This window comes from Pseudomicrostroma glucosiphilum (genome assembly GCF_003144135.1).
Source record: "Pseudomicrostroma glucosiphilum strain MCA 4718 unplaced genomic scaffold BCV69scaffold_1, whole genome shotgun sequence".
Taxonomy (NCBI): Eukaryota; Fungi; Basidiomycota; class Exobasidiomycetes; order Microstromatales; family Microstromataceae; genus Microstroma; species Microstroma glucosiphilum.
This window is the reverse complement of record NW_020289913.1, coordinates 864517-882366: the sequence shown is the minus strand read 5'-3', so window position 1 is coordinate 882366 and position 17850 is coordinate 864517. Positions and strand designations below refer to the sequence as shown.

General features: G+C 55.3%; 13 protein-coding genes across 13 annotated transcripts; 7 read left to right on the top strand and 6 right to left on the bottom strand.

The window, feature by feature from the left end:
* Positions 1-137: 137 nt before the first annotated feature.
* BCV69DRAFT_309697 (GroES-like protein) lies at positions 138-1581 on the top strand. The gene is made up of 2 exons (XM_025494735.1): positions 138-323; positions 406-1581. Exons 1-2 carry the CDS (start codon positions 173-175, stop codon positions 1353-1355), a joined length of 1101 nt encoding a protein of 366 aa, XP_025350993.1. The 5' UTR covers positions 138-172; the 3' UTR covers positions 1356-1581.
* On the bottom strand, positions 1492-2890 carry BCV69DRAFT_279743 (putative PRE8-20S proteasome subunit Y7). Its single transcript, XM_025491359.1, has 7 exons — positions 2821-2890; positions 2710-2743; positions 2550-2613; positions 2210-2465; positions 1963-2121; positions 1692-1892; positions 1492-1612 (listed from the first exon to the last, which is right to left on the bottom strand). The coding sequence occupies exons 1-7, from the start codon at positions 2847-2849 to the stop codon at positions 1600-1602; spliced, it is 756 nt and encodes a 251-aa protein (XP_025350992.1). The 5' UTR covers positions 2850-2890; the 3' UTR covers positions 1492-1599.
* A 456-nt stretch (positions 2891-3346) lies between these two features.
* On the top strand, positions 3347-5853 carry BCV69DRAFT_296143 (putative VPS1-member of the dynamin family of GTPase; the record flags this gene model as incomplete). Its single annotated transcript, XM_025493973.1, has 6 exons — positions 3347-3385; positions 3491-3511; positions 3595-4029; positions 4112-4314; positions 4397-5735; positions 5809-5853. The coding sequence occupies 6 exons, from the start codon at positions 3347-3349 to the stop codon at positions 5851-5853; spliced, it is 2082 nt and encodes a 693-aa protein (XP_025350991.1).
* Positions 5854-5960: 107 nt separating this feature from the next.
* BCV69DRAFT_296142 (hypothetical protein) lies at positions 5961-7283 on the bottom strand (the record flags this gene model as incomplete). Its single annotated transcript, XM_025493972.1, has 2 exons — positions 5961-6412; positions 6494-7283. 2 exons carry the CDS (start codon positions 7281-7283, stop codon positions 5961-5963), a joined length of 1242 nt encoding a protein of 413 aa, XP_025350990.1.
* A 39-nt stretch (positions 7284-7322) lies between these two features.
* BCV69DRAFT_279741 (hypothetical protein) lies at positions 7323-8270 on the top strand. Its single transcript, XM_025491358.1, has 3 exons — positions 7323-7588; positions 7672-7819; positions 7917-8270. Exons 1-3 carry the CDS (start codon positions 7504-7506, stop codon positions 8050-8052), a joined length of 369 nt encoding a protein of 122 aa, XP_025350989.1. The 5' UTR covers positions 7323-7503; the 3' UTR covers positions 8053-8270.
* BCV69DRAFT_279740 (hypothetical protein) lies at positions 8172-9226 on the bottom strand. Its single transcript, XM_025491357.1, has 3 exons — positions 8715-9226; positions 8404-8600; positions 8172-8312 (listed from the first exon to the last, which is right to left on the bottom strand). Exons 1-3 carry the CDS (start codon positions 9133-9135, stop codon positions 8247-8249), a joined length of 684 nt encoding a protein of 227 aa, XP_025350988.1. The 5' UTR covers positions 9136-9226; the 3' UTR covers positions 8172-8246.
* A 123-nt stretch (positions 9227-9349) lies between these two features.
* On the top strand, positions 9350-10184 carry BCV69DRAFT_309692 (hypothetical protein). The gene is made up of 3 exons (XM_025494734.1): positions 9350-9527; positions 9607-9751; positions 9844-10184. Exons 1-3 carry the CDS (start codon positions 9433-9435, stop codon positions 10054-10056), a joined length of 453 nt encoding a protein of 150 aa, XP_025350987.1. The 5' UTR covers positions 9350-9432; the 3' UTR covers positions 10057-10184.
* Positions 10185-10226: 42 nt separating this feature from the next.
* BCV69DRAFT_241734 (3-hydroxyanthranilic acid dioxygenase) lies at positions 10227-10974 on the bottom strand (the record flags this gene model as incomplete). Its single annotated transcript, XM_025490019.1, has 3 exons — positions 10227-10423; positions 10505-10697; positions 10834-10974. Coding segments are annotated over 3 exons (531 nt in total), but the record flags the coding sequence as incomplete, so codon positions are not given.
* BCV69DRAFT_265127 (hypothetical protein) lies at positions 10839-12567 on the top strand (the record flags this gene model as incomplete). The annotated part of the gene is made up of 2 exons (XM_025490775.1): positions 10839-12150; positions 12239-12567. Exons 1-2 carry the CDS (start codon positions 11232-11234, stop codon positions 12565-12567), a joined length of 1248 nt encoding a protein of 415 aa, XP_025350985.1. The 5' UTR covers positions 10839-11231.
* BCV69DRAFT_279738 (hypothetical protein) lies at positions 12476-13879 on the bottom strand. The gene is made up of 3 exons (XM_025491356.1): positions 13558-13879; positions 13307-13480; positions 12476-13225 (listed from the first exon to the last, which is right to left on the bottom strand). The coding sequence occupies exons 1-3, from the start codon at positions 13780-13782 to the stop codon at positions 12662-12664; spliced, it is 963 nt and encodes a 320-aa protein (XP_025350984.1). The 5' UTR covers positions 13783-13879; the 3' UTR covers positions 12476-12661.
* A 181-nt stretch (positions 13880-14060) lies between these two features.
* Positions 14061-15512, top strand: BCV69DRAFT_279737 (NAD(P)-binding protein). Its single transcript, XM_025491355.1, has 6 exons — positions 14061-14239; positions 14330-14624; positions 14694-14731; positions 14812-14904; positions 14991-15158; positions 15236-15512. Exons 1-6 carry the CDS (start codon positions 14092-14094, stop codon positions 15364-15366), a joined length of 873 nt encoding a protein of 290 aa, XP_025350983.1. The 5' UTR covers positions 14061-14091; the 3' UTR covers positions 15367-15512.
* On the bottom strand, positions 15055-16168 carry BCV69DRAFT_254540 (bola-like protein). The gene is made up of 2 exons (XM_025490558.1): positions 15643-16168; positions 15055-15562 (listed from the first exon to the last, which is right to left on the bottom strand). The coding sequence occupies exons 1-2, from the start codon at positions 16114-16116 to the stop codon at positions 15539-15541; spliced, it is 498 nt and encodes a 165-aa protein (XP_025350982.1). The 5' UTR covers positions 16117-16168; the 3' UTR covers positions 15055-15538.
* A 445-nt stretch (positions 16169-16613) lies between these two features.
* On the top strand, positions 16614-17518 carry BCV69DRAFT_265113 (ribosome recycling factor; the record flags this gene model as incomplete). The annotated part of the gene is made up of 4 exons (XM_025490774.1): positions 16614-16795; positions 16895-17016; positions 17092-17195; positions 17263-17518. The coding sequence occupies exons 1-4, from the start codon at positions 16681-16683 to the stop codon at positions 17516-17518; spliced, it is 597 nt and encodes a 198-aa protein (XP_025350981.1). The 5' UTR covers positions 16614-16680.
* Between the last annotated feature and the right edge of the window lie 332 nt (positions 17519-17850).

Genomic DNA, 17850 nt, shown 5'->3' with positions numbered 1-17850 from the left:
CAGATTGTCTGCCCCTCTGCCTCCATCCGATCGAATGCGGCCCGATTGCTCCGCTCCGCTTCCGCTCCTCCACACGGCGAGTTGGCGTGACCATTTTGCGCAATGCTTTCCAGTGCTTCTTCTAGGTCTACCAGTGACTCCACGCGCCTACACTTGAGCTCTTAAGCCAAGGATGACTTCTCTGCCAACGACTACCACTGCTTGGCGCCTGCAGACGAGGGGCTCGCCCGCAACGGAGCTCAAGCTCGACAAGGATGTGCCCATTCCCGAGCTGAAGCCAGGACAGGCCCTTGTGGCAATCGAGCAGGCCGGCATCAATCCAGGTGCGTGGAAAGATGATAGGGAGTATGCAAGGTCATCACGAGAAACTGTTGCTCACGCACCTGCCGACGTTGACTTCCACAGTGGACTGGAAGATCGCCTCCGTTCTCCCCGGCATCGTCCAGAATTTGCCCCGCACAATGGGCTCTGACTTTGTCGGTCGTGTCCTTTCCGTCAAGGCGCCTACAGCCTCAGCTCCTGATGATGCCTTCCTGCCCGAAGTGGGACAGAAGGTCTATGGTATGGTTCATGCCGCAAGCTTTCGAGGGAGACAGGGAAGTCTGTGCGAGCACACTGTTGTACCCATCGAGGGGCTGGCGCCACTCCCACCTAATCGGCTCAGCTCGGAGCAGGCTGCTGGATTGGGCGTTGTCGGCCTGACTGCTGTGAGGATGGAGAGCTTTGCAAAGAAGGGAGATCGAGTGTTGCTCCTCGGTGCCTCCACTGGGATTGGTGTGCTTCTAGCCGCTATGCTCAAAAGCCCACTGGTGGGCGTCAGTCATCTCGTCGCCACAGCGTCTGGACAAAAGATAGGGGAGTTAAGGGAGCGCGGCCACATCGACGAGTTCGTTGACTACCGAAAGGAGAAGAATGTGGAGGACGTGCTCAAGGAAAGGTACGCTGCAGCTTCTCCAGCTGCATTCGATGTCATCCTGGACTGTGTCGGGTCCTCCGCCACCCAGATGCGTTGCGCGGAATTTCTCAAGAAGGGAGGTACATACTTCAATACTGGTGCGTCCTCGATTGAAGCAGACAATCTATTCTGGTCGGTCATAGCGTTCCTCAAGAACGCGATCCAGACCAATATTCTTCCGGTCTGGCTCGGAGGAGCTTCAGGTGTCATTCAGGGCGGTCCATTGCTCAGCCGAAGGCAAGATTGGGACAGATTGAACAGCTTCATCGAGGGAGGATACCTCGATCCGAAGACTGATTCGGCCTTCTCCTACAACGAAGCTTCAAAGGCGTACGAGAGGCTGATGACCGGAAGAGCGTTCGGCAAGGTCGTTGTAAAGGTCAAGGAAGATGTGGAGTAAGAGGGGGCTTCGAGGGGTGTATGACTTCTCAGGCATCGTCAGTAATACTGTGTTTTACCGCACCTCGTGTACTCTACCGTAAGGCGTCTCGCTCATTGCAGCCTCGTAGTCATGCAATACAGGCCCTGCCAACGTAATAAGCATACTAGTGCAACGCAGGCAGGCAGAGATAGCAGCTCATCAGCTCAAAGTCGCTCTTCAGTTCAATTCGTGAGTAAAATGTCATTGGGATATAGTCTGATCTCTACAATGCCAAGCTGTGGACGAAGAAAGGCAAAGTGTCAGCTCAATGCTCTTATCCGCAATTCGCATCTACAACATTGCATTTTGACTCACTAGTCCCGGATCTCGCCCTCTGTGAGCTTTCTAAAGACGGGCATCGTCTTTTCATTCTCTCCCCCTCCCACTTTTGCCGTTGTGCTTGTGCCAATGATCCCAATCTCCACGGTCTTCTCTGTCATTTGCCCCTCGAACGACTCCTTCAGTGTGAGAATGGATGTGTGAATGGCATCTTCGAGGGAAAGCTCAGAAGAGTATCTAATGACGGGAGTTACGCAGATGAGTCAGCGTAGGATCATCGGCCTGAGATCAATCTGCCACCACTCACCTCTTCTCCAAGAAGACCTTTCCATTCACACCGCTCTTGCCGATTGCGCTGGCCTTCCACATGAAGAAGCTCCCACTGGGGTCAATCTGGTACAGCGAAGGTCCTCGATGCGAGTCGTAGCCTGCCACTAGTAGTGACACGCCAAACGGACGTACTCCTCTGCAAGGGAGCAGTAGGACAAGCGAAGCCAAATCTGTCAGAAGGGAAGAGCAATGACACCAGATTTTCATCTGACCAGTGCACTCACCCCCTCTGTGTTGCCTCCTGCATGATCGCGGCTACCTCCTGCACCAGCACTCTTGTGGGCGGGTACTCTCCATAGATCTTCCAGTATGCCTGTGCGCTCTTCCTCGCCCTTGCAACCAGGACCCTGAAGTCTGGTCCCATTCCTGAGTAGACCATGCCAATGTTAGGACAGATGATGGCGAGCTTCTCTAGTCCGGTGGTGTCCACTAGTGGCGAAGGCGGCGACTTCTCTACTGCCAGGACGATTGCATTCGTGGCTGTCGGAAGCATGGAAGAAGAAGAAGAGGAAGGCATCAGCATCGGCCTAGGTAGCTCACAGGCTAGGCGACGGAGGATCTCACCCTTGATTCCCAGACATGTGGCTCCCGAATTGACTGCTGCTAGGGCGTGTTCGATTTGTACGAGCTACGGGGTGTCAGGGATCATACAGCGGAAGATAGAGATCAGCGCTGAGGGTTCTGCGGGGGCCTAGCTTGTCGCGGCTTGCCTGCTGCTGCTCACCTTTCCACTTGGCGAGAAGGTTGTAAGGGAGAAGCTGTGAGAGGTAGGTGAATGGTTGGGTCAATATCTTCGGCGACGGCTGGATCAAGTGAGGTCATCACCGTCCCTCACCTGTAAGCTCCTTCACCACGTCCTGCCATGGTTGTCTGGGGTGAGGATGAGGTGGTGGTGGTGGTGGTGGGTGAGAATCTGATGGGAAGCCAAGAAGGTCTACGGGAAGCGGTGATGGTCCGGGGCTGACGACGCCTGGCGTGTGTGGTGGGTGCGCCTGTGCTGAGTGGAGTTGGGACTCAGCGCGCGCCAGGGCCAAGGCGGGGGCTCAGGCTCAGGCTCAGGCCAGGCTGGCTGGCCCTGGCTGTGGCTGTGGGCGTGTGTTGGATGCGTCTCACCCTCACATCGACCACTGATCGTACACTTCCCACTCTACCCTGACTGTAACGCTGAGCTCCATACCTTCTCACAACTTTACTCGACGGAGCAGCATATAAGACCCTTGTGAAGTGCTCATCTGCTCATCTGCTGTATCCAACAAGGCGATCCTCACCACACAAGCAGCAGCTGGCCCTTGCGCACGACTCTTTCCCATTCCGGCCGCTTCATCGCATCTAATCGACTTCGAGGATTGCGCTAGATCAACATGGCGATGGACACAGGGCTCATCACTTTGGTCAACAAGGTCAGTTCCGTCCACATACAGGCTCACTTCCACGGCTCCGCTTCTGTGGACCACGCAGCTGACATATCCACCTTGCTCCCTATGGCATGCTTCCTGTTCCTCTAGCTGCAAGATGCTTTCACCAATGTAAGTCATTGGAGCCACGGCATATCATCTCCTGTTCAAGCCGTTGTTTGACATACGCCTCTGTGCCATTTCTATTCCCTCAGGTTGGCATCCAAAACCCAATCGATTTGCCCCAGATCACCGTATTGGGCAGTCAATCTTCCGGAAAGTCATCAGTCCTAGAGAACATCGTCGGCAGGGACTTCTTGCCACGAGGTACGGGTATCGTTACCCGTCGACCTCTCGTGCTGCAGCTTATCAATCGTCCCGCTGCAGGAGCCAAAGGTGGGGTGCAGAACGGCGACACACCCACACCAGGAGCAGAGGGGAACCAGACCAATCCGCACGAGTGGGGAGAATTCTTGCATCTGCCCGGAGAGAAGTTCCACGACTTTCAGAAGATTAGAGAGGAGATTGTGAGAGACACCGAGCTTAAGACTGGAAAGAATGCTGGTATCTCCCCTCAGCCGATCAACCTGAGAATCTACTCGCCTAACGTCCTGACGCTGACACTAGTGGATCTGCCAGGTCTTACAAAGGTGAGTATGCGAGGGAGAGGTCTCAGTAAGCAGTGGACCTCGCTCACAGCCCTTGACGTTCTCACCCTTGGTTTCCTTACAGGTCCCCGTCGGTGATCAACCCCGAGACATCGAGCGGCAGATTCGAGACATGGTCCTCAAATTCATCTCGAAGCCCAATGCAGTCATCCTCGCTGTGACAGCGGCCAATACCGATTTGGCAAACAGTGATGGTCTGAAGATGGCGAGAGAGGTAGACCCAGACGGAAACAGGACAGTGGGTGTGTTGACAAAGGTCGACCTCATGTGAGTAGTGAACGCTCGATGAGGCAGGTGGGTGAGAAGAAGAAGCTGACAGTCCCCGCGTACATTCCACATCTACGCGCAGGGACCAAGGTACCGATGTTGTGGACATCTTGGCAGGTCGAGTCATTCCGCTGCGTTTGGGCTACGTTCCCGTTGTGAACCGAGGGCAGAGAGACATTGACCAGAAGAAGGCAGTCAGCGCAGCATTGGAGGCGGAGAAGTCCTTCTTCGAGAACCATCCTAGCTACAAGAGCAAGGCGACATATTGCGGAACACCCTTCTTGGCCAGGAAGCTCAACACGATTTTGATGCACCACATCAGGAACACTTTGCCGGACATCAAGTCGAAGATTGGTTCTCAACTCGCCAAGTACCAACAAGAACTGCAAAGTCTCGGTGGACCACTTGGAGAGGCCAACAGTGGCAACATTGTCCTGACTATCATCACCGAATTCTGCAACGAGTTCCGTACAGTGATCGACGGTAACTCTAATGACTTGTCCGTCAACGAGCTTGCAGGAGGCGCCAGGATCAGCTTCGTCTTCCACGAGCTCTTTGCAAATGGAGTCAAGGCCATCGATCCCTTTGACTCTGTCAAGGAGGCTGATATCCGAACCATTCTTTACAACTCCAGCGGTTCGTCTCCTGCTCTGTTCGTCGGCACCACTGCCTTTGAGGTCATTGTCAAGCAGCAGATCAAGCGACTGGAGGAGCCAAGTCTCAAGTGTGTCGGCCTCGTCTACGACGAATTGGTCAGGATCTTGAGCCAACTGTTGAACAAGAACCAGTCTTTCCGCCGCTTCCCTGCCCTCCGCGAACGATTCAACACCGTCGTCATACAGTTCTTCAAGCGCTGTCTGGCTCCCACGACCAAGCTGGTGACGGACATTGTTGCTTCTGAAGCCTGCTACCTCAACACTGGCCACCCCGACTTCATCTCAGGACACCGAGCCATGGCTATCGTCAATGAGCGTATGCACCCACCCGAGAAGCCTCCCACAGACGCTCGTCGAAAGGAACTTGCCATCAACAATGACAAGGATCTGGATGTGACCGTTAAGAATGAGCAGGGCTTCTTCGGGTCTTTCTTTTCGGGCTCAAAGCAGCAGCAGCAGAACAAGGCTCGTCAGGCACTCATGGAATCGCCCCCTACAAGCCTGCGAGCCAGTGGACAGCTGACCGATCGGGAGACGATGGAAGTGGAAGTTATCAAGCTCTTGATCACTTCGTACTACAACATCACTAAGCGGACAGTCATCGACATGATCCCCAAGGCTACGATGCTTCACCTCGTCACAGAGGCAAAGGCTTCGCTGCAGCGTGAGCTCCTGCAGGAGCTGTATGCCAAGCCAGACGCGCTGAGCGAGGTCATGCGGGAGAGCGATCATGTCGTCACGCGCAGAAAGGAGTGTGTGAAGATGGTAAGTCAAAAGGGGGAAAGACGGTGTTTCTTCGCTCTCATCGCTGACAATTGCCCTTGCCGTCTCCCCACAGATCAGCGCGCTGGAGAAGGCATCGGAAATTATCGCAACAGTGTAGACGTAGGCGCTGATGGGGGGACGCGAGGGGTCGTAATTACATACGCCTTGGAGATGAATTTCGATTGTCGGCAGGCGTTCTCGACCCTACTCACGACTGCTGCTGCCTCACGATCGGGAGAGGATCCCCCAAAGGATCGTACCCACTACCGCTCCTATACTGGTAGCGACGGCCACCTCGAGCCTGCGCTCCTTTTCTGCCTCTGTCCGAGGCGAGTGGAGGAAGCGCGTGCGCCTCTTGACCATCGACAGGACGTCCTTTTCGGCCTCGACCTCGGCCTCGACTGGCCCAAGTGCGTCCGTAGTGCTTCTTTCTACCTCTCCGCCGCCCCTCTGCTTCTCGGCCACACCAGCCACTGCGAGCAACCCAGACTGACCCGTCTTGATCTCCTGCAGCTCTTCGGACAAGCCTTGCACGCTCTTGTCGAACCGATGGATGACTCCTTCCAGAGCAAGTCTGCCTTGCTCTTCTCCCTTGATGAGACGCGACTCAAAGGTCTCGGCTAGCTTGCGGCGCTTGTAGGGTTCCACGAGGAGGATGGCTAGGGCAAAGATGAACACTGAATGAGGCGAAGGGGCGAGGCGGTCAGCGGACCGCCGATCGAGACTGTCAAAAGTCTAGCGGATCATTGGCGACTCACCGTTGAGACCGACCACTGCTAGCTGTGTGTAGCTGCTGACGTTTCGCACTCGGTCGCTCCAGATCTGTTCATCGTGATACCGCTCCAGGGTCCTCTTGACTACCTCATCCCAAGCCTTGCCCACCTCCCTCTCCGCCGCATCAAACTCCTCCCTTGCTACTTCCTCTTCCCTTGCCTCTCCATGCTCCGCTCTCAACAACGACGTATACTTGATCAAATCCTCATCAGACCACGACGCCTTGCGTGAGAGGAGGTCATTGATCGTCTTTTGGGATGTGCTCCTCCGGGTAACTGCCTGCACGTAGCGGCTCTTGGCTTCATTCTGGGCGGTACGCAGGGCTTCAAGACGCTGTTCTGAGTCAATCACCCGCTTCTTGGCCGACTCGATTTGGTCGTAGCCGCTGTAGATGTTCCACTTGTCCCCTAGGCGGGTCAGCTCGGAGCGGAGCTTGGGCGCGAGGGTGGTGCGATGAGATGCTATAGAGCTGGAGAGGCGTTGCCAGTGCGGGGCGAAGGCATTCTTGAGGTTATGCTGCCGAGCTGAAGATGAAGCAGACGAAGAGGAGGAGGAAGATGGTGAACGAGGAGCAGCAGAGAAAGTCGGCGAGCTCGAGGGTCCTGCGCCTGCGTCTTGCGAAGAGGCTGGAGGCGAGTCGCCTGATTTCTGCTGGGAGTAGAACCGTCCTTGAAGAGCTCTAGAAGGGAGACGCGGTGGGCGCAGGATCGGGTTGGAGCTCAATCTGCTGGTCGGTATCCGCACTGCAGAGGACAAGGATCTTGCAGCGCTCATACTACCCGCTGAAGCGACTCGTGGCGACCAAGGAGGACAGGAAGGAGTGGCATCGATATCCCTGCCAAAGTGTTGGACTTGGTCCGAGCTGCGCGCTTCTCGGCTTCCGCCGAAAGTCACCTCGACTCCTTCCCGGTCACCGGGGCTCCTGACCTTCTTCCTACCTCACAGCACTTCCGTAGCATTCATCTGTCCAGCTTCCTCGAGACATCTAGCAGCCATGCCAGCTATGCCACCAATGCAAGTCCATCAGGCTCCTGGTCAGGGCCAGATGATCCCGCAGGCCCCCTCCGTATGGCAGAAGCGTGAGTACCAAGCATCTCTACTAGAACGCCACTTTCCTCTCAAAGGCTCACATGACCTTTGCTTTCAATTCCCCTGTATGCAGTTCAAATGGGAGCAATGATGGGAGCAGGGGTAGGACTGTCTATTGGGTTCATCGGTGGCGCATTCCAGATTCTGAGGGCAGGACCGGGACCCAAGGGAGCGCTGGCCACCATGAGCCAATTCATGGGTACTAGTGCTGCGACATTTGCGTGAGTTCGCGGGGCAGAGGCGGCTTCTGACTTCTTCTTCTTCTTCGAAGAAAGCAGAGGATTCTGACTCTGCCATTCTAAAATTCCTCGTCTGCAGCTTCTTCCTCTCGATAGGATCGGTTATCCGTTCAGACGCCAGTCTCTCGCCCGTCGAGGAGGCAAGGTGGAGGCAGGCCTACCAGCAAGGCTCTCTGAGGGTGCTGGCTGACCAGAGGAGGCAGACGCTGCACTGAGATACCGGGTCTGAGCGGGAGCGAGGCGCCCGACGGCAGCGCTGCTGGGCAGAGACTGGGCACTCAATGGCGTTCTGATCCCAGCAAAGGCGCTGATCTAGTGTTTTCCAGATCACTGTGCTGTGTCGCAGTCGCAAAATGTACATGTATTTTACAAAAAGGCAAGAACAGTGACACAAAGAAAGGGGTCCTTCTCATAGCCAATCAGGCTTGTGTTCTGGGTCAATGCGTACCGACGACAGGTCGAAGACTTCGATGAACTGTATCGTCACACGGGAAATGTATCGGGGATTGTCCTCGTCAGTGACCCTTGCCTTGCGCCACGAAGGCTCTTCTGGTCCCATCACTCACCTCCTCATCTACAGCCTTTGTGCCTGCGAACCTTGCATACTCTTCGAAGATGCTGGTATGACTCCAGCCCTGCAACCGGCGGATGAGACCAGTGATGACGCCTACCCTGGCTTTGCCCTTGTTGCAGTGAATCAGCAAGGGGTAATTGCGCTTGTCTAATGCCTGAGACAATGCTTCGGCAACGATGTCTGACTCCACTGCAAAAGGCGAAAACAAGGAAGAGAAAGAAGTGAGGTCAGCCTATAGCTCGCTTCGGCCGCTACGAGCCCTTCCCTTTGCTAATTCGAGTCTCCCGTGAACAGCTCACTCACTCTCGCCAAACGGTTCCTTGTTTACGCTGATCCGGAAGTGCAGCACCTTGATACCCTCTTCTGCAGCAAAGCTTGAGATCTTTGACCGATAGTCGTCTGTAGCGACGTACATGATCGTCTTGAGCCTGAGCCGACGCAGGAACTCGTAATTGCGTTCATTTGGATGCCCGGAGCGGGAAATGCCGAAGGTGACATTTTGAAAGTTCAATGGTGGAACCAGGAGAGCAGGGGATGAGGGGGAAGCCGCAGACTTGGTAGTGGGAAGCGAGATAGCATCTTCTTTCTTAGCAGACTGTGCATCCGATGATGTCTCGATTGACTTGCCGGCAGCAGTCTGGTGAGCCGCGGGAGTACTACGCAGCTTAAGGAACCCCGGCAGCTCGGCGCTTTGCGAAGACAAGTGGGCCAGAGCGGTCGCCATATCGAATGATCGCCCGCTGCCGAGCAGCGATGATCAAGACGGTGCAGTAGATGAAGGGACCAGATGCCTCGTCAGCTCGTTGTGAGGTTCTGGACGGAAGTATGGAAGGCAGGTGTGCGGGAAGAGGTGCAGCGAGTCCAACACCTCCACGCTGCGCTTCCGCACACATACGCCCTTCTGCCTCTTCCCTATTCCTACCAAATCCCGATCAGCCCGAGCATGGCGGTAGTAACACCGATGAGCTGAATACATCGTCGGCAGAGAAGGGTCCTACTGTCGTGGAACTCGCAAGCGATCATGCAGAGCTCTGCCAGGCCGACTCCAGCGGCCATCATCCCTCTTGCGGATCTCCTCCCGGGCCACGTAGGATGCAAGATCCGCACTGCCGGCGTGTGAGCTGCAAAGACATCTACCCACGGCGTGACAGCTCGAATGACTGCTGACTTGCAAATCTCTACCTCGCCATTACAGGACGCTAGCATATGATACAGCCTCGCAGCTGGGCCTGATCTCTCATCGTAAGACGACTCTTCTCGTGGACTTTGGCCTGATCGCGCCAACGACCTTTGAACTCAAGACCAAGGTGATGGTCATGGGAGACCTTGAGCCATCACAGGTAAGCACGGCATTTTGGGAGACGGGGCAAAACCGCTCGATGGAGCCGGTGGACTGACTTTGTCTCTACTCTTCTTCTACATCGCACATTAGGATGCCTTGCCTACATCGCTCAAATTTCCTTTGCCCAAGATCCCAGCCACTTGGCAGGTAGCTCCAATGCCAGGTCTTGTGTTGAGAGCCACGATACTGCGACCTTGCCACAGCCTGGACCTCGATGTGTGGGAGGAAGCTGCCAGAAGGGAAAGCGCAGCCAGATGGTCAGAAGTACAGGACGTACGAGGGCAGAGGTGGGCTGACAGATGATAGGGAAGCAGATCAAAGGCAGGGCTCAAGAGACGAAGGATTCACGTTTTCAGATGTCATCTGTGCAGCATCTCGCAGATAATGTATTGGTATCACATTTCATTCCCATTTTCATCACAGTGCTTCGCCTAGCCCTGAGCCGGCTGCGTGTTGGGATTCGTCAGACCTCCTGGAACATCTCTTGGCCCAGCGACTTGGCCACACCCTCCCTCTCCAGCGCATTTCCGAACTGACTCGTCTTCCACCCATCCCTGAATGATCGGCTTCAGTTGGGTGCCCAGGTCGTGGCACTCGAAGCGCACCTCCCTGATTAGCTTGGGACCATTTGAGTGGGCTGCAAAATTGGGGCAATACCATCGCATCGCATCTGCACAGGGAGGGAGGTCAAGCAAAGTCTTCGTTCAGTATGTAACAAGGGCGCCAATGGATGGGGTCCCACGGAACTCACCCTCGCCACCCTCTGGTCTAGTCCTCTCCACGACGAGCCCGATGGTGTTCTCGAAGCGACAGGGTGAGTGAGGAGTGTTCGCAGGCAGCATGAACATCTCGCCCTCTCCGATGACAATATCCCTCAACTTTCCATCATCGATGACCTTGAGGACCATGGCTCCTTGCACCTGGTAGAAGAACTCCTCGGTAGGCTGATGGAAGGCGAGGATAACGAAGAGTCAGATTGCCTGCCGCTATCATGAATGGCGGCACAGTATCACGGACAATCTTGCAATGATGTGCCTACGTCGCTTCGCGTCTTTCACCATGGCTTGCTTCAAGACTTACCTGATAGTGGTAGTCACTGCGAGCATTTGGGCCACCAACCACCATGACTGTATAGTCTTCCGTCTTGAAGAGGCAGTAGTTGCCGACGGGCGGCTTGAGCAGATGCCTGTTCTCTTCAAGCCATTTGGGAAAGTTGATCGGAGGGGAAAGCATATCTGTGGGTATCTGCTTGCTTGGCTGACTCGAGCGAATGACTAAGGGAGTATATTCTAGTGATTGCGGAAGGCGGTCACAAGTTGCCGAGATCAGATTTCTGAGTCGCCATCTCCACATTGGCTGCCACTTCCGTTCCGCTCGCGTCTTCAGCCGTCCGTTGGCTTGGCCCTCGCTTGACACCTTCTTCTGGCCAGCTACTCCTAGAGGCCGACCTTGCTACCTCACCAATTGCACCTCACACGATGGCAGTCCTTTCACTCTTGGTACAGCTCTTTCCAAGGCCCACAACTCTGTGGCCCCAGAACGGGGAAGATGTCTACAAGCTCTGCCAGCTCGCCTTCCTGAGCACGCCTCTTGCGCTTCCTTTCCTCAACGCAGTCCAAGCTCCCTTTGGCCGATTCTCGGCGCCGTCCCGCTTCAATGTCAATGGCAACCTGGGCTGGTTCCTCATGGAGATCGTATCGCCGGTCACATTTCTCGTCTCCTTTCTCTCTCAGCCTCTCGACTCCGTGGAGTCGGATGAAAGTAGCGGCAGTACCCTGGTGGTAGTCGCCAAGAGTCTAGTGTCTCCGAGCCTGTCGCGTCTGTCCGAGATCCCCGTCGCGAACAAGCTACTAGCGACGCTGTTCGTCATTCACTACTTCAATCGGGCGGTATTGAATCCTCTGAGAGCACCGCGTCGATCGCCCATGCATCTAAGCGTACCCATCGCTGCCGTCTTAGTCAACCTCGTCAATGGTTTCCTCATGGGAAGCTGGCTCGGCGGAAGGAGCCCAGCTCTCTTGATCCCCTCCGCCGCTCTGGATTTGAGCAGGAAGACCAGGGCTACACAGAAATTCAAGTCAATTGCCTCTCGGCTTGGCAATCGTCCTCCTACCATTTCCGCTCCCGGACTGCTGCCTCAGGACTCGTCTACTGTCCTGACGCATCCCCTTTTCCTGCTCGGCGTGGCAGGATGGGCCATTGGCTTCGCCTCGAATGTCTACCACGACGAGATCCTACTTGACCTTAGGCGTCCCAAGGCAGACAGGGTGACAAAGGTGATGAGAGAGGACGCAGAGAAGGACGAGGCAGCCGACTCTAAGTCGCCGTCTCCCAAGTACGGTATCCCGAAAGGGGGCCTCTATAAGTTTGTCAGCTATCCTAATTACCTTAGCGAATGTGAGTTTTCGCCGCTCAAGTCAATCCGTGGTCTATCCCTTGTCCTGCTCCTGACATGTCAGACCACTCTCCTTTGCCAACTCACCAGGGCTCGAATGGTTCTCATTTGCCATTGCTGCTTACTCCCTCACACCAATCTCTCCCTACTGCACACAACAATTGCGGGACCGCTTCCCTCTTTACCCAGGCGAAATCATGCCCATCTCTCTACCCTTCCCTCCACTGCTTACTTTTGCCCGCGTACTCATCTTCCTTACCTCGCCTCCAGCGCTGTTCCTATTCATGGAGATCCCTCCGATGATCGCTCGCGCCGTCAGCGGTCACGACTGGTACCAGAAGAAGTTTGGCGTCGAGGGAGATGGCAAAGGCGGAAAGTACCCCAAGGAAAGGAAAGCTGTCATTCCTGGGCTTCTGTAAATTTGTAGAGCTTCGGCTGCTTGCACGACGGTTAAGCCACGGCAGCAACCCGATGTCAATACATGCTGCATACCACTACGTATCTGGAGGTCATCTACAATTTGCTATCCCTCTTGCTCTCGCTCGACCCCAACTGGATCTCCTCTGCCCCCTCGACCACCTCGCTTAGTGCATTGACGGCTTCTACCGTCCACAGTGCTCCTTCCTCCGAGGTGATCCACCTTAGCCCCTTTTCGTTTTCAGCTCCTTGCTGAATCGATGTCTCGGCCTTCATCAGACCCCATACGTGCGATGTGACTTGCGGACCAACCCCGCCTTGAGCTCGAAGGGCGGCAATAGCTACGAGTGACGTCCTGAGTCTCCCCACCTCCCACGCTGGCTCGCTCTCCCCCTTCCGGAAGGTGTGGGGTGGAGAGAAGAGCGGTCCGTATTCCCCCTCGAGGATGAAGACGGGTAGATCCGGGTGTGAGTGTCCGAGGATCTTGATGAGCTTGTCCGAGTGCGGTTGATAAATGTCATCCCAGAGGGAATAGGCGGCTTCCTTTACCGAGGGGAGCTCGGAAGGGGTGATTTGCCGACGTGGTTCTGTGGTGAGAGAGGAGGAGAGCTCTTGATCTTCGTCAACGGCCTTGCGAAGAGCTGCGAGGTTGTTGATGACCTGAGAAAGAACAGTCAATCTGACTATCGTTAGCAAAGATTGTGCCTCGCGCCTCCGTACGCTTGCCCTGTCTATGCTCACCTTTGGAATGCCCACGAAGCCGATGCACTTCAGTCCAACCTCCCTCATCAGAAGGGCTCGGTCCCCACGTTGACTCAAGCTGAGAGAGGACGTTGAAGAACCTTCATTACCTGAGGCAAAGCGGTGTAGACTTGCTAATGAGGAGGGCGAGTTGAGAGTGACCATAGTCGCCGTCTGCAGAGGCCCGGGGATAAGCAGGGAAAGCGTCAGCACACTAGTGCGCTCCGAAATGTTAGACTACGTGTACTCACTGCGATACTAAGCCACTCTCCCCAGCCTACTCCCTTCTGCTCTGCTTCGCCCTTGACCTTTCGGAACACATTTAGGAGCTTCTCCGATGGGGCTGGCGGAGTAGGTCCAGCTGCTCTACCTGCTGGGATAGTAGCACCCTTGCGCAATGCTGCAGGCCTGGCTGGATACAGGGGCGATGCCAGCATCGACTTGAGAGCTGGGGGCAGTGACTTTCCCTTTGACATGGCGACGAGAGAAGTGAGTGGAAGTGAAGTGTCAAGAGCGACGTAGACAGGAGAGTGAGGCCAATTGAGGCGGTCCCAGAAGAAGTGTGTGTGTCAGTGAAGTCGCTGCCGTCGTTGCCGGTGAGCGCCTGAGTGGAGGGAGGCCATGGCTGCAGGCGACTCAACAGACCGGCACGGCACGGCAACTGGCGCATAAGCCGACGATCACTCGCTCCCGGAATCCGGGGTCGATGTATCTCTTCCGCCTTGCCTTCCCCGCAAAAACACTGCACGACCCTGTCCTTGCAACAACTTTGCTAACTCGCAATCATGCCGAAAGACGCAGCACCAGATGTCATGCCCTCATTGGTCAACACTGACCTCTTCAGCGTAAAGGGAAAGGTCGCAGTTGTCACAGGAGGAGCCACCGGATTGGGCCTGATGATGGCTGCAGCCTTTGTGCAAAACGGAGCAAAAGGTAAGTCCACCCACCAGACAAGCCTTCCTTGGTGATTGATTGGAGCAGCACTGAAACCTGTCTACCACTCTGCATACTCTTGGCTTCCAGTCTACATCGCCTCGCGAAAGCTTGAGGACTTGAAGAAGGTCGCCGAGAAGCTGAATGCCACTAGCCCCAACAAGGGTAGCGGCCCAGCTTGCATCCCTGTCCAGGCCGACATTGGCTCCAAAGCGGGCTGCGATGCTCTAGCAAAGCACATCAAGGACAATGAGACGGAGTTGGACATCCTGGTCAACAATTCGGGTCTCACCTGGGGTGCACCTATGGACGACTTTCCCGAGGACAAGGGATGGGACAAGACTTTCCACTTGAACGTCAAGAGTCAGTTCTACCTGACTGTAGCGTGAGTAGCAGATTTCAGTGGTTCTCGTTGTGCGTGCCAAACACCTGACTCTAGATATTCCCTCTACAGGCTGCTGCCTCTGCTGGAGAAGAACAAGTCAAACACTAGTGAGTCGCATCGAGTACCGAGTATCTCGGCGTGAACCTCGCTTATCGTTCCAACCTGCACTTTCCGTTGCCTTCTCTAGAGCCCGCTTCGGTGATCAATATTGCCTCGACCGCCGCTTTTGTTCCTGTAGCAGAGTCAGGCCTCTCTGCGCCGGGCCATGGTACTTGGAGTTGTGAGTTGGACAGCGAGAGACGAGAGCCTCTAAAGATGATGCCTGGCTGACTCGCACGCCTCTCTCACAATCGATCGCATCTTCAGACCAACCGTCAAAGGCCGCATCCGTCCATCTCACACGTACACTAGCCACGTCTCTCGCAGAGCGCTTCATCCTAGTTAATGCCATCTGCCCAGGCGTCTTTCCGAGCCGCATGACCGCCTTTGCCCTCAGCGAGAACAAGGAGGCATTGGAGAGCATCCAGCCCACTGGTGAGTATAAGGCGGAGTGAGATCGAACGAGAATACGACATCGACGCTCAACGTCTGTGAATTCAATCCTGTGACAGGCCGAATCGGAACACCGGAGGACATCGGCGGTCTTGCCGTCTTCCTATCGTCCCGAGCTGGCTCACACGTCACTGGGACGGCTACCGTGATTGACGGAGGTAACTCGCTGCAGTTCATGCCGCGGCTGTAGTGAGAGAAGGGAGAGGAAGCCGGATACAACGGGAGCATGGCATGGGGGTCCCTCACGGCATTGTTTTCATCCTGTGCTCAATTCGTTCGGTCACTTTCACTTTATTCTGTTTGTGGAATGGATATATGTAATTGCTCCAGTGACGACTTCCCGAACTATCAGTGCTTCTGACTCAATCCGAAGCAACAGTCTTGAGCTGAGCGAAACACGAGGCAAGATGAATGCAGACGTTAGCACACCGCTCCTTTCGCCACGCCACTCTGCCTCGCAACTCACCTGCAGCCCGTGAATACCCCCGATGATGTCCTTCAAACACTCATTCACCATCCTATGCTGCTTGACGGTGTTCAGTCCTTGGAACTCCTTGGAAGCGACAACAATTGCATAGAAGGATCCACAGCCACCAGAAACGTCCTGCACCTGGAGATGAGAGGGGTTGAAGCGCTTCGAGAGTAGAGCATGAATGTCTGCCTCGCCGGATGACATCTCCTGTTGCGAAGCAGAAGCCTCCCCTTCTTGATGTGCCGACGCAGAGGAATGAAAGAGGCGCGGTGTGCTTCGTAGCGATTGATTTGTCATCGTCGAGACAGACCCCGAGGGAGCGAGCGACCTCGAGGTGAAGGTGGAGGGAGCATTGAAGACGAGGCTGAAGCTGCGACGAGGTGCCGCCGAGGTAGTGAAGAGTCTTCGAGTCGACGAGGATGACACTGAGCGTAGCACGCTTCCCATGGAGTGACTTGCAGAGATCATGATGGCTCAGTGGCTTGTATCGATGAGGGATGAGTAGGAACGAATGGAAGAAGTCTCAAGGGATGATTTATTTCCGGTCCGCTTGATTCTCTTTCCGTATCCATGACGCAGCCGAGCCCCGACCACTTCTTCCGAACTCCTTCTTCCTGTCCTGCAGCACTCAAACACTCAAACATTACGATGGCTCTGCTGAACAGATCCTACAAGGTGCTCAGCACAGCGCTTCCGGCTGTCTCATCAGCATCACAGCATCGCTCAATTGTCACGGTGGCTAGGACCTCTCTTCCGCTCGCCTCCCCCCCTTCCTCCTGTGCAGCCCGCCAGCCTTCGCTCGCGAGGTACAAGAGCAAGAAGTCCAAGGCATCCTTCGCAACAGAGATCAATGACCCAGGACAGCATGATTTCGAGGCTGCGAGCGACAGGCCGGTGATGAACACCAAGGGCAAGGGCGGAAAGGCAGCAAAGACGTCTTCGCCTCGAGGCGCAAAATCGAAGAGAGGTGGACCGGAACAGGCAGAGGCAGAGGATGATGGAAACTACAAATACAACACTAGGGACAATGACATGCCCGGAGAGAATTACGATGAAAAGGCTTTGACAGCTAACATGCAAAGAGCCGTCCAGAGATGCAAGGAGACGGCTACACAGATGGTAGGGATGCACGGCAGGGCGGATCCAGGTGAGTATAGTGATGGCAACGGGAGGAGGGGCCTGCGGGCGTCGGGCCCAGCGCTGTTGTGGCTCAACAAAGCTGAAGTCTATGCTGTCTCTTTTCCAGGCCTTCTGGACTCGGTGAAGGTGGCCTATCCCTCTGATCCAAATGCCACATATCCCCTTCGAGAGTTCGCCAGTGTTGGAACTCGGGACGGTGCACTGCTGGTAACCTGCTACGACAAGGACGTGAGTACAAAGGAGCTGGCAGAGGCGTCTTTGGAGCGATTTGACCTCTCACACTTTGCAAACTCAATACAACAGATGGTCAAGCACGTCGAACGGGCGATTCATCTCGCCAACCTCGGACTTACCCCACAGACCATGGGAAGTGGAGATGAGGGCATCTTGAAGATTCCAATTCCCAGGTGAGTTGCGAGTGATCAGGTGCTTGAGCCGGCTGTCTTTGGCTGAACATCTGCCCTTTTCACCCAGACCCACTGCCGAGACGCGTACTCAGTTGCTGAAGGACGTGAATCGCATCTGCGAGAATGCACGAGTCTCCATTCGCGCCGCCCGGCATACTGCCCAGAAGCAGATCAAGCGCGATACTGACAGCAAGATCGTTGGAACCTCGGAAGCGGCAAAGGAGCAAAAGAAGATGGATGAGGAGGCCAAGGCACGGCAGAAGGAGGTCGAAGACTTCTACAATGGGCTCAAGAGGAAGATTGAGAGTGAGAGGGACACATGAGGACAAGGGTAGCATTGCGAGACGTGTGTCATGATAGGGTACAATGCATACGCTTCTCGACACTCTGGAGCAACATTGCGGTCATGGACGATCAGATCAGGACCGAAGCGTCAGAGCGCAATCGTCCTCGAAGACGCCAGCACGCTTTGTCCCCCTGAACCACGCGCAACGGTATTCACGCTTTCAGGTGCCTAATGTGATCGAAGCGTCAGATAGACGGCGAACTTCAAGATCGGTCAATATGCTTGGCAATGTAGCGCTTCGATCGCTTCATGCACCTCATTCGACGCCCTCTTCCATGCACGATTCCATCCCTGCGATCGGCGACCATT

What these genes read in the sequence shown, in the direction of transcription:
- BCV69DRAFT_309697 (XM_025494735.1), top strand. Translation starts at nt 173, where the DNA reads ATGACTTCTCTGCCAACGACTACCACTGCTTGGCGCCTGCAGACGAGG. An exon ending in GCAGGCCGGCATCAATCCAG is followed by an intron (nt 324 to 405) that starts GTGCGTGGAAAG and finishes TGACTTCCACAG; the next exon opens with TGGACTGGAAGATCGCCTCC.
- BCV69DRAFT_279743 (XM_025491359.1), bottom strand. Translation starts at nt 2,849, where the DNA reads ATGGCAGGACGTGGTGAAGGAGCTTACAG. An exon ending in CACATGTCTGGGAATCAAGG is followed by an intron (nt 2,466 to 2,549) that starts GTGAGATCCTCC and finishes TGCTTCCGACAG; the next exon opens with CCACGAATGCAATCGTCCTG. An exon ending in CAGGAGGCAACACAGAGGGG is followed by an intron (nt 2,122 to 2,209) that starts GTGAGTGCACTG and finishes GCTCCCTTGCAG; the next exon opens with AGGAGTACGTCCGTTTGGCG.
- BCV69DRAFT_279741 (XM_025491358.1), top strand. Translation starts at nt 7,504, where the DNA reads ATGCCAGCTATGCCACCAATGCAAGTCCATCAGGCTCCTGGTCAGGGC. An exon ending in CCCCTCCGTATGGCAGAAGC is followed by an intron (nt 7,589 to 7,671) that starts GTGAGTACCAAG and finishes CCCTGTATGCAG; the next exon opens with TTCAAATGGGAGCAATGATG. An exon ending in ACTAGTGCTGCGACATTTGC is followed by an intron (nt 7,820 to 7,916) that starts GTGAGTTCGCGG and finishes CCTCGTCTGCAG; the next exon opens with CTTCTTCCTCTCGATAGGAT.
- BCV69DRAFT_279740 (XM_025491357.1), bottom strand. Translation starts at nt 9,135, where the DNA reads ATGGCGACCGCTCTGGCCCACTTGTCTTCGCAAAGCGCCGAGCTGCCG. An exon ending in CAAGGAACCGTTTGGCGAGA is followed by an intron (nt 8,601 to 8,714) that starts GTGAGTGAGCTG and finishes CGCCTTTTGCAG; the next exon opens with TGGAGTCAGACATCGTTGCC. An exon ending in CAAAGGCTGTAGATGAGGAG is followed by an intron (nt 8,313 to 8,403) that starts GTGAGTGATGGG and finishes GTGACGATACAG; the next exon opens with TTCATCGAAGTCTTCGACCT.
- BCV69DRAFT_309692 (XM_025494734.1), top strand. Translation starts at nt 9,433, where the DNA reads ATGCAGAGCTCTGCCAGGCCGACTCCAGCGGCCATCATCCCTCTTGCG. An exon ending in AAGATCCGCACTGCCGGCGT is followed by an intron (nt 9,528 to 9,606) that starts GTGAGCTGCAAA and finishes TCGCCATTACAG; the next exon opens with GACGCTAGCATATGATACAG. An exon ending in GAGACCTTGAGCCATCACAG is followed by an intron (nt 9,752 to 9,843) that starts GTAAGCACGGCA and finishes ATCGCACATTAG; the next exon opens with GATGCCTTGCCTACATCGCT.
- BCV69DRAFT_279738 (XM_025491356.1), bottom strand. Translation starts at nt 13,782, where the DNA reads ATGTCAAAGGGAAAGTCACTGCCCCCAGCTCTCAAGTCGATGCTGGCA. An exon ending in GAGAGTGGCTTAGTATCGCA is followed by an intron (nt 13,481 to 13,557) that starts GTGAGTACACGT and finishes GGGCCTCTGCAG; the next exon opens with ACGGCGACTATGGTCACTCT. An exon ending in GCTTCGTGGGCATTCCAAAG is followed by an intron (nt 13,226 to 13,306) that starts GTGAGCATAGAC and finishes GTTCTTTCTCAG; the next exon opens with GTCATCAACAACCTCGCAGC.
- BCV69DRAFT_279737 (XM_025491355.1), top strand. Translation starts at nt 14,092, where the DNA reads ATGCCGAAAGACGCAGCACCAGATGTCATGCCCTCATTGGTCAACACT. An exon ending in GGGCCATGGTACTTGGAGTT is followed by an intron (nt 14,905 to 14,990) that starts GTGAGTTGGACA and finishes TCGCATCTTCAG; the next exon opens with ACCAACCGTCAAAGGCCGCA. An exon ending in GGAGAGCATCCAGCCCACTG is followed by an intron (nt 15,159 to 15,235) that starts GTGAGTATAAGG and finishes ATCCTGTGACAG; the next exon opens with GCCGAATCGGAACACCGGAG.
- BCV69DRAFT_254540 (XM_025490558.1), bottom strand. Translation starts at nt 16,116, where the DNA reads ATGATCTCTGCAAGTCACTCCATGGGAAGCGTGCTACGCTCAGTGTCA. An exon ending in GGGGTATTCACGGGCTGCAG is followed by an intron (nt 15,563 to 15,642) that starts GTGAGTTGCGAG and finishes TGTTTCGCTCAG; the next exon opens with CTCAAGACTGTTGCTTCGGA.